Source organism: Acartia tonsa, chromosome 2 (genome assembly GCF_053477335.1).
Source record: "Acartia tonsa isolate MP-2025a chromosome 2, ASM5347733v1, whole genome shotgun sequence".
NCBI classification, from domain to species: domain Eukaryota; kingdom Metazoa; phylum Arthropoda; class Copepoda; order Calanoida; family Acartiidae; genus Acartia; species Acartia tonsa.
This window is the reverse complement of record NC_137261.1, coordinates 2976737-2988552: the sequence shown is the minus strand read 5'-3', so window position 1 is coordinate 2988552 and position 11816 is coordinate 2976737. Positions and strand designations below refer to the sequence as shown.

The following is an 11816-nucleotide window of genomic DNA, read 5'->3' as shown; positions in this document are numbered from 1 at the left end:
TTGTTAGATTTCCAATACTTTCACAAAACCTTGTTATTTGTAACTTTTCTATTGTTAAACTGTAAATATATTTGATAGTAATAATATTTTGAGAAAGCACTCCAAAAACCATCACACACACACACACACACACACACACACACACACACACACACACACACACACACACTTGGTTTATATTGTGTGTAATCCAGGTAAGTATTTGACTTTCCTTTACTTTTTTTAAAAGCGAAGCTTTTCTATAATTAGGGTCGGTCCGTCCGTCCGTCCGTCCGTAACGGATAGCTTTTTTCGTTAATTTAGACATGTTAGAATTGTCCTATCGATTTCAAATTTTGCATGGTGATTCCTTTAGTAGTTAGGTACGATTTAGAAAGCGTAGCAACTCTATAATCATTACAAAAATGTCCGTACGTCCATTTTAAACATGTTGATTTTTCTACTTTTTTTAACAACAAATTTTCAATTGTTTGAATTATCCGTTTGATCTGATTTTTGGTATATTGATTCCTGGGACAACAAAGAACAATATCATAAGCGAAGCAACTCTATAATCAAGTCCAAAAATGTAAGTATGTCCATAAACATTATCCTGTTTTTAAGCAGTTTTTCAACAAATTTACCTACAATTTTGATTCGACATTTATAATTTATGTTCCGATTTTTCAGTTTAGATACTATACAAGTGTTAATGTCCGTTTGTCCTACCGTTTCAGTGCTTCGCTTTTATGGATGTTGTCATCCTTGTTTGGTAGTGAAGTTTTTCTATAATTCATTATTGCCTGTATGTTCTACTTGCATATTGCTTTCTCAATCATCAGCGTTCAACTTTATGATTTGTGTTTAATCATTATTTATGCAAAATTATATTAAACTTTATATTTACTAACGGTTTTAGCATTAACTTCTAGGATATCTGTATCCAAAATATAGTCTGAAACCACACTGGGCTTATATTTAAAGACTAACTAGCCTTAAACCATCCCGACATCTGTATAAAAGTTCTTATTTAAAAAAATCAAGATAGTTGCAGTCAAAATATTGGAATAAAAGTTATATTTTCGATAACTATAGGCATAAACGTCCTTGTTTCCTTATCATATTTAATGATTGAATGATATAATTATTATTTTACTTTCTAATAACATTAACTTTCATTATTTATATATGTCAATAGACTTTTCTTCAAATAAACATGGTTTTGTCTGAAAATATATTTATATTTATGCTTGTAACTTTATATGTATCTTTCAAAGATCTTTAATCGAAAATTTATTTATTATTTTTTACATTTTTAAGGTGCAAATTATGATTATGTTGATCAAAACCAATACGTAGCTACTTTTAAAATGATCTAAATAATAATTGAGTGCTACTTCATGTTTATAAGTTTCCTTTTGTTGTGTCCCAAGAAGGGGTTACGCAACGCCCTACAAAAAATATTTGTCTAAAACTATCTTGATAGCTCATCATCATAATTATTTGATTTTTGTGCCTAGGTTTTATTTTTTTGGTAGGTGGGATTGGGGGTAACCATCTCCTATACGACCAGGGGGTATATCCTGCACAACCCATAAAAGTTCTTATCAGGAAGAGATAACTTAAAAAACGTTCGAACAGATGTACTAACTGATATCGTTCCTCCTTGTATTGTAGAGATCAAATAAAAGAGTTAAACAAATCTTGCATAAGAAGTATGATTAAAATCTTAATGCATTGCTATTCTATGCATTATACATATTTTTTATGTTGAAGGAAAGGAGGGTAAAGTAAAGTTATACTAATTATATTAACAAGAAAAATTATACATATAAGTAGCACAAAAAAGGACTACATAAATTAAAATAGAAAATAAATATTTTAACTTTTTAAAATCAGTCAATAATCAATGTTCTTGTCAATGCAACCCTAATGCTAGAGTAGTTGCGCTTTAAATAAAATCTCAATTCTCAACGCCTTGTAAGCAATTTCTGCATACATTTTTCTTGCTGACCTTCGCAAACCATGTGGTGTTCTTCCCATGTTACAAAATAAAGGTTCAGTGGTAAATAGTCGAATTACAAAGTAATTATGATCAGGGAGGGAGGGGAAATGGGGCTTTTTATTACACTAGTCCCCAAAGTTTTATAATAACGTTTCTTATTCGTTGGCTTAACAACTTTGGGGACTTATTATTAAATTTTGATTGGTTGGTTCATGAAGTTGAGTGTCCAAACGTTTTAACGACTTATTGTAATATACAGAAGGGGTAATTTTGTGTTTCATCTTGAGGATGTAAAACAATTTATCGGCTATTGTCTTATCCCTTTAAATCCCTGAACTATGTTACTATTACAATTAGAAGTCGGAATAAGCTAAATTTTGAATATATATTGAAAACGAGAGGAATATCCTCAATAATTTTTTTCGTCTAGAATAATAGAACAGAGTAAAACAAATTTGTTTTATATAGATTATCTATAGCGAATATTGACAAAAAAAACCGTAAAACGAAATTTCGAATAGCCACTGAGAACTATTTATAGATTACAGACATATATACGAAAGGACGAATAGGAACGGATGGATATTTATGATTATAGAAGTGCTTCGACACTAATAATCATTAGAGAGTGATTAATATTTACCCTACAAATATTTGAATTGTTAAACCAAGAAGAATTCACTTTATGAAATAAGAGCAGCAAACGTATCCTAAACTTTTTGTTTCATTGGAGAAACATCTAAACCACCAGATTTTGCTGTTAAAATAGTCTGTTTGTGAATAAGTTTTGCTCGTATGCGCACTTTTTCTGCAACACCATATTAGATCTTAAATGCAAAAATAAGGATAAAAGGACGTCAAAGATTTTTTATTTGGGGGAGGGGGGTAAAAAATTAAAAATATATATATATATATATATTTTTTGGGGGGTTGGGGGGGGGGGGTAATTTCTATATCATAGAGGCAAGGACGTCCATGCTTTTTTTCATTGGGTGGAAGGGGGAGTTAATCAACCCCCCCCCCCCCAATGGACGTCACAGGAAGGGTATCCATCTAGCTGTACTTGTAAAAATGTAAATTATTGGCATGCCAAAATGTATTGTTTAGTTTTAACGAGTATATCTCTGATCAGTAAATCAATAAAAACGTATTATCTTATACAGTTAGGGAGTTGAATCCATTTTTATAGAAGCAGAAATATAATCTATGATTATGGTTTGGACCCTCTAAAACTGTAATCTACCCTTCCACTTTTCCCTCTCTTGGTGAAGATATCTTCAATGCCGATACGATTTTTGAAATATAAGATTCCACTTTTGTCTCTCTTGTTGAAGATATCTTCACCAAGAGAGGCAAAAGTGGAATCTTAAATTTCAAAAACCGTATCGGCGTTGAAGATATCTTCACCAAGAGAGGGGAAAGTGGAATCTTACATTTCAAAAATCGTATCGGCGTTGAAGATATCTTCACCAAGAGAGGGGAAAGTAGAATCTTACATTTCAAAAATCGTATCGGCGTTGAAGATATCTTCACCAAGAGAGGGGAAAGTGGAAAGGTAGATTACAGTTTTAGAGGGTCCAAACCATAATCATAGATTATATTTCTGCTTCTATAAAAATGGATTCAACTCCCTAACTGTTATAATTTAATTTAATTGACCAAAACTGAAAGAATTAATAATAAATAATATCACAAAAATAATATAAATTATATTAGAATAACAATACAATAGTTAAATACACGAATGGATTATTATGCAAATGGGAGAACATTTCTTAACTAAACATCCAAAGATAAGAATCGCATTTTATGAAAACTCTCCATTTGAACAAACTGCTTTTTTCTTGTATTTTCTTGAAACAAAGATGACAAATAACATTTTTTGTCTTTCCCAAAGCACAACAATCCATTCATCTAAATAACTGGATAACAATACAATAATAATTATAACAAAATATTCACACACGCACATTCATACAATTAATTTGATACATTGTACTTGGTTTTTAGAGATTCCTACTTGAACATACAGAAAATAGGACAATGGAAGAAAAAATAATCTTCCCTTAATTTTCCCCGAAAGCTTGAAATTTTAGGAAATTATTGAGGTGTTGGTTAATTTATCTTCAATTGTCATATCTACTGCAAAAGTCATAATATTAACGCTATAAATCATCTAACTTAATCTTAATAAATAACATGAAAACATAACATTAGTTTTAATTTTGTAAAATTTAATTAATATTTGTGGTTTTTGAATTAAAATCTAATTAATTGAATCATGTTATATTGTTTTGAAACCAAACTTTAGTATACATCGGCTGCGCATTTCTATCTAATGGGAAAAAGAAATAAAATAAGAACATTGACGAACCTAATATAATTTAAATGAATTATAATCGCTGAACATAAGGCTTTTGTTCTTTTGTATATTATATAAGGCCATTTATAAAATAAATTCTTCGGTTAAAACTTGAATAAACAATAAACCTTTTAAATGACTTAAACAGACAAAATTTTTGTTTAACAATGGTTTCTGTATCCTTGAATTTTCCTTCCTGAATTTAAGTTAAGTTAGTGGAACAGTTGGACGGATGGAAATATTTCTCTTTACTTTACTTTCCAGACATTTCTATTTAAACAGATGTGTGTTATTACTATTGGTATGAATTTACAAAAAAACTTTCTAGTCTGTTGAATAAGTTTCTTGAAACTGTAATCGCCCCTTAAAAATTTAATACTATGAAATAACTTTTCTTACTTCTGATTCAAATAAAAAGAAATAGTTTCCCCCTCCCAACCTATAAAAAAAACATTTGTGTGCTTAAAGTGATCAAATACCTTTTATACAAATACAAGTTCACAAGAAAAAATCATTTTAACAAACATTATTAATTCCATTTGAATATTTATGTTTGAAAAAAAAAGAATCAGTAAATCAGCGGAAGGATGAAAGATGCATAATAATTTGTTGAAAATAAAAAAAAGTTTATTATACAGTATGTAGAAAGTACTCTGTCTAAAGTACGTAAAACAATCTGTACACCTTTGGAAACTGAATCCTTGATTTTTTTTTCGGTGTCACTGTTTGGGTTACATTTTAACTTGTAGATATTCACAAGCCTATTGTTGGTAGCGTGGCCACTCTTTAACTAGATGATTGGTTGGTGGTTTATTTAATGTGAATACTTCTTTTTGGCTGTATTCAAAGCATCTAGGACAGGACCGAGAATCTCTAGGGATCTAAAAATAAACAAAATTAAATAAATTGCTGGATGTTTATTGTACACGGACTTTGACAAAAGATTTCTTGCTTGTAAAAAATCATGATAAACCTGGGGAAAAGGATTTCTTTTAAAAAGAGACTGATAATTCAGGGATTTTAAGGGGTAAGACAATGGCCGATAAATTACTATACATCACCAATCACAAAATTACCCCTCTGTAGACTAAAATTAACGGTTGAAACGTTTGGACACTCAACTTGTTGTCATGTTTTTTTATTTTTTTTTATTAGGTTATAAAACATTTCATGTTTTATAATACAAATAATAATATACTATTTGAACTTTAGCAATTTGAAGATTTATTTTTAATAGTTATAAAATAAGACGAAAAGTAAAAGTAATAAAAAGGTTGTAAAAAGAAATATGCTATTTAATAGACAATTATTGAGTTAGATACACGAATGGATTACTGAGTATACGTTTGTACTAAAAAATAGGGTTAATTTAGCTAGGGCAGGTTAGTTTAGGTCATTTTAGGTGCTTGTTAGCCCCTCAGGTTTAGGCCAACCCCGCTGGAGTTAAGCATAGGAAAGAGAAACACTCCCCCCCTCTCATTTTCAATTTTTTTCAAAAATATTCACTTTCTAGCAAAAAGCCTAATTAAAGATATTTTTCAGTAGCTGTACTAAAACACCTAATCTATGCATGTATTAAACTGGCCATGGGCATATGGTTAGATCTGTTGTAGGACGTATAACTTTTATGACTTAGTTATATAACTTTTTATTACAACAAGATATTAAATACTCTAGAAAATGACTGTTAAGTAGAGCAGCTATTTTACCATGGTAACTAGTCAAACACAAATCTAACCCTTAAGTTATGTGTAGATTTTAAAAATAATTTATTAAAAAAGCAGGTTTTAAAACAAACTTACAAGACTTCATATTTCACAGGGAAGGAGGGGAAATTGGACTGTAAATTATTCTGGTACAAAAAAATTATAATTTTTTGCCAATGGTTGGCTCAGAAACTTTTTCAAATTGGTTGGTTCAAATTTGTACACAAATAAATTGATTACATAAATGTTGATATTGTTCATAATCATTGATGTACATCAATCTATCGTTTATTGTCTTATCCCTGAAGATCCATGATATTTCATGACCACTGACTGTGAAAATATGTTTGATGTCAAATACTTTTTTTGTCTGGTAAATAATAAAAATTATAATTTCTTTTAAATAACTCGTGTCTACATGTAAGAATGTTTTTATCATAGTTTTTATATACATTTTTATAAAATGTGGTCAAGTTAATGTTAGTTTAATATCGTAGCTATTCTACTACATACAAGGGGCATGTCCGAATGTCAGTACGTCTTGGTATGTTGGTAAGTAAGCATAATATACGTTAGCTAAGATGCAAATTGATCAGATGCCATGAAAGATATGCAACCGATTTTTTTTCTCTCTGTAGATTATTGCATTTTTAAATTAGATTTCAAGTATTTTTTTATATTTTCCACTTATTTAAAGTTTCCTTTAAATAAAAACATAGATTTGTATATATCTTTGTATATATTTGTTCTTGTTAAAAACACATAAGACATTAATTTAAATATTATAATTTTGTTAATTTGACTATTTACCTTAAATTCATAGATAAGTTGTAAACTCTAAATTTTAGCAAATAAGAAACAACACGTACTCCTCACAAAAAGCAAATGTTTTCTTGCATTTAGGTATTGGCCGTACTTCAGTCCATTTACAAACGTTTGTAAATATATTTGTATAATTAAACTGTTTTTAACCTATTTTTTTTATCATATATCAAAAATATACTATGACACCAGTAGAATCAGACTGCAGAGCCCAAATTTGAATTAAGTCCCCAATAAACTTTTTTTGGGGGATTTAAAAATCAATTTTATATGTTGCTGTGATCATTTTGATGGAAGCAAAAGCATTTTTTAGTTTGGGGTTAAATTGTTTCTTACAGAACAATTTAATGTGATTCAGATTATATCAATACAATAATAAAAACTCTACTCTGTTCGATGCAAATAATTTTTTTCTAAAACAATAATTTATATAGAAGAAATTTAACATTAAAATAAAACATATTATTCTGAAGTCTGAACCAATTAGAAGTCACGTTTCATTTCAGTTTTTTACAATTCAAAAAAGAGTGTTTTCACAAAGTGACTTATTTCCAATGTAGTTAAATAATTTTTATTTAATTTAAATGAAAAGAATGAAAACTATACACATAAAAGATACATGCTTTTTAAAAATATTTAAAAAAATAAGTTTGAATAATCTTATATTTTATCATATTTGTATATGTGACAAAAAAAAATTTGTTGTATTGCGTAAACGTTTGTTGTCATCTTTCACTATTTAACCCTTTACAGCCAATTTTTTTGTGTTTTAAATAAGTGATGGAAAACAAGCACGATAAAGTTAATTCATTGATATATTGTAAAGAATTAAGTTTTTAATTGATTAATTTAGATGAAATCAAAAGGCATAATTTTACTCTATACCAGAATACTATATATATGAAGCAAAACACTCTAAAAGCTACGAATTTTACCCAAATAAAAAAAGACCTTTTGCTCTGATCAAAAAAGACCACAGCAACAGTAAAATTAATTTTTAAATCCCCTCAAAAAAGTTTATTGGGGACTTAATTCAAATTTAGGCTCTGCAGTTTAATTCTACTGGTGTCATAGTATATTTTTGATATATGTTTTAAAAATAGGTTAAAAACAGTTTAAGAAGTGTTGCAACTCTAAAATCGTTTATATATGGTGGGTAAATTAATATTTTAACATGGCAGAATAATCCTAGATTTATGAAATGGCGATTCTTGTAACGACTAAGCATGGTGTTAAATAATTTTATTTTTTCTAATTATCACTCAATCGAAAGAAAAGTTTCTTTCAAAAATGTCTTAACTTAATAAAATTTGAACAAGTGAAGAAAAGCAAAGTAAATAAAGTCAAAAGATTTTGCATGTATTACCTCTTAGCAACAGATGGAGCATAAGCATAGTTGGTCTCGCTGTAGCCACCATTATAAGCTGAGCCATACGCCTGGCCGCTACGCTCAGAGAACAGGCTGCTCAGTGGGACTCCAAACATGGGCAGAATCAGCGCTCCAAGAACCAAGATTAAGAGACCCAAAATCACCGCATTCTGGATGGAGGTAGCGTTGAATGTGACGGCGGTTGTGCCGTCAGAGGCGATGTTTATGTAGCCCAATCGCTCGTCGCCGTCTTCGTATGAGGCAGCCGTCGCGGTGGCAGCCAGGCAGAGCAGGACAAGTAGGCCATAACGGGTTTCCAACGCCATTTTAAATCTGAAAATATATCATTTTTAAAATCATTTATAAAATTAAGTCTGTTACTTTTGATATGTTCGTTTGGCAAAAACTCTTCCAAATATGCTTACAAAAAAATATTTTTACCTAAGATGCTCACATATGTAGTATCTTTACTAGCCCAAGTTATCAGTATTGAAATGTCTTTCTATTCTACAGAAAATATTTGAATTAGGATATAACTGTTTTGAATCTATTGATAACATTAAATGACGTGAAATTCTTAAATTTATAATAAACTGTTGACATCGCTTAAGGGCATGACTGAGCCTTTAATAATCTTAAATGTCAAATATTTTTCTCACTATTCATAATATATTACAAACTAGGATAAGGAATAATGTATCTTAAGAAAACTTTTCAGCCAACTTATTGGCCAGTAAAAAAGACAGCTATACCTATCTAAGTTTTAGATTATTTTGTTGTTTATAAACCATGTAACATAAATATTATTTTTTCTTAGTGAGCGCTTTGTCTTTCTATCTATCCCCTGAAGGGGGGGGGGGGGGGGAGCACTGAGCACTTTAAGAGAAACTGCCGCAATATCCTTTTGATCTATATTCCAAGATTGAAGTTAAATGTCATTAAAAGTTTTTTTTTGTGAATGGGAATGCATAAATATTTCTAAATGAGATCTAATAAGATAGTCACATATTACATAATAAAATTGTATTTAGTAAATATTTCATATTCTCCTTCTAATAGTATAATTTATAATTAAGTTTTAAACAACATTTTGTATTTATTACCAGAATCTTATTCCCTGCCATTGCATAGGAAGCGCATTTCCTCAATTATAATACTGTACTAGGTACCATTAGAAGAATTATTGCATAAGTTATCATATAAGCAAATCTACTCTACAACGAAGCTAAACCGTAACAAAATTCATATGCAGAAGGCAATAATCGAGAAGTTTTTTTTCGGTACTTCTCCAGGGACAGGAACGTCCAAGCCTTTTAATTTTAGGCAGATAAAATGAGGAGTTTCAAAGATTTGAGAGGGGGATATTCTAATGTATTTTTTTTGTTTTTAGGAGGGTAAAATGATGTAAATTGTCAGGAATATAGATTATTATTATCATAGTTTCCATAATGTGCCTTTTTTTAAAAGGGAAAAAGTAAATTATGTAAAACAAAATATACTTAAAAGTATTGTACATAAAGTTATCTCCTGTTGCCTTATTCCTTATCTCTGTTAGGATCACACAGTCTACATTACATACTACTATTAATTAATAAAATACTATTAATTGATATTTAATTGTGTAACGACGAAAATATCAAATTATATTTTCATAATCAATAAGCAATACAAAAGCGACAATATTTAATGGATTTGGTTAGTATATCAAGTACAGTTTTCAATTGTTTTATATTGTACGTAAAAGTATGTAATTTAAAAATGGGTTTAATTATACTAAAGGTCCAAACTTTTACTTTTTTGTGAAAACAAGCTTCGTTCTAGGCTCTGTATTCAAAGGGGTATAAAATGGGCAGAAAAAATAGCCCAAAACCATCCCACAACCTAATTGAAGCTTCCCTAGAAATCTCCATCAGATTAGCAGTTAATGAGGTCTTAAGCTAAAGACAAAAAAAACTTACTACTTTATATTATAAGGATTATTTGAAATTTGAAATACATATCAGGTTAAATTTTATTCTTTAGTTATTTACATTCCTTGGAAACTTTTTATCAAAGTTTTAAAACATATACTTTCCTTACTCTTATGCATGTATCTTATTAAAATTGAAGAAATTAACATGCATAATTCTTGCAGGGCGCAAACAAGTAATTATACCATTTTTTTTACAACTTAGAATAGAAATTGCATAAAGATAAAAAAAAGGCAAAGCTAAAAAATTAAGAGCTGTCAAAGAAGTCAATTGAATCTAGTAAAATTACTGAAGCCCCAATTCCATAACTTAATCTAACATGTAAAAGAATCATCAATGGATATAGGACATACTTGGGTTTGTTGACAAGGGAAATTGTTGTCAATTTAGCTTGCTAATATGGACCTTATAGATTGGTCAGTTCCTTGATCCACGAGGAGGGGAGAGAATGGGGTTAAAGAGGTGGTGAGCGTTTCATTATTTTAGCCAGCTAGGACCATTACTTTATCATTGTACAATGGTAAAATTTATAGTGGCCTCTCATTGGCTATTTATTTTTTTTACGTCATAATCAGTCCGACACTTTTACTGGGTTCCTGATAAAGTGATGGGGATGATTGGATAGGTTCTGTTGTAAGGCAGGGATATAAAGGGATAAGACAATAGCTGATTGATGTACATCCTCAATAAAAACACACAAAATCACCCTTCTGCATATTACTATTCATGGTTGAAACGTTTGGACACTCAACTTAATGAACCAATAAATCAAATTTAATGAAAGTTTTTAAAACAACGAATAAGAAAGCGTTATAATAAAACTTTGGGTACTAGTGTAATAAATATTCCAATGTCCCCTCCCTCCCTGGTTATAAGGGCTTGAGATATAAAAAATTTTAAACATTTATTTGATGTGATGTAATTATATTCTTGTAGATCATGTTTTTATAATCACACTCTAAATATGTGCAAAAATAATTGGACACCAATTTTGACATCTGGTGGGAAAGTGTGTCAGATGCTGAACATAGCATCCTACTTCCCTCTTCAACAGAGAATATTTTTGACAACAGATTTTATTGTTAATGTCGAAAAGAGGCTCAAGCCCAAGAAGGGGTTTGGAGTTAAGCCCTAATTTAGAATGCACACAAAAAGTCCACAGTTTAAAAAAACCATCAAATATAATCAAAACTAAATTAAATTTTTTTTTCATTCGATTTTATTTTCAGGTAGGAATGTCGTACCCCCCAAAAATAGCCTAATAGATATATTCCCTAAAAAAGTAGAATGCAATTATTCTAGTGGTTAGCGAGATCTTAAGCTTCATCTCACAGCCAACGTTCTACTTTATTTCATAGATTCCTTAGAAACGTTGCATGTAAAGCTATTGTAATGATTATATTTTAACTAAAACCACTGACGATGTAACTATAGCACTAAAGATGAACAGGATAAACAATCAACTATCTAAACAATTATTGTAAAAAATAATATTGTATTAAATCTTTGCAAAAAATAGCTTGCCATTAATTTGCAAAATCAATGTCAAGTTTATTGTTGGTATTCAGTGTAAAGGGTAAATTTATTTGCCTGTTAACCTGTA

At 29.7% G+C, this 11816-nt stretch overlaps 1 protein-coding gene across 1 annotated transcript; it reads right to left on the bottom strand.

Annotated features, from left to right (window-relative positions):
• Positions 1–3622: 3622 nt before the first annotated feature.
• Positions 3623–8572, bottom strand: LOC145333985 (uncharacterized). The gene is made up of 2 exons (XM_080179259.1): positions 8241–8572; positions 3623–5227 (listed from the first exon to the last, which is right to left on the bottom strand). The coding sequence occupies exons 1-2, from the start codon at positions 8567–8569 to the stop codon at positions 5161–5163; spliced, it is 396 nt and encodes a 131-aa protein (XP_080035385.1). The 5' UTR covers positions 8570–8572; the 3' UTR covers positions 3623–5160.
• Between the last annotated feature and the right edge of the window lie 3244 nt (positions 8573–11816).

Excerpts from the sequence above, each read along its gene's own strand:
- LOC145333985 (XM_080179259.1), bottom strand. The coding sequence starts at position 8,569 with ATGGCGTTGGAAACCCGTTATGGCCTACTTGTCCTGCTCTGCCTGGCT. Across the intron at positions 5,228-8,240 it reads GCTCCATCTGTTGCTAAGAG|ATCCCTAGAGATTCTCGGTC; the intron begins GTAATACATGCA and ends GTTTATTTTTAG.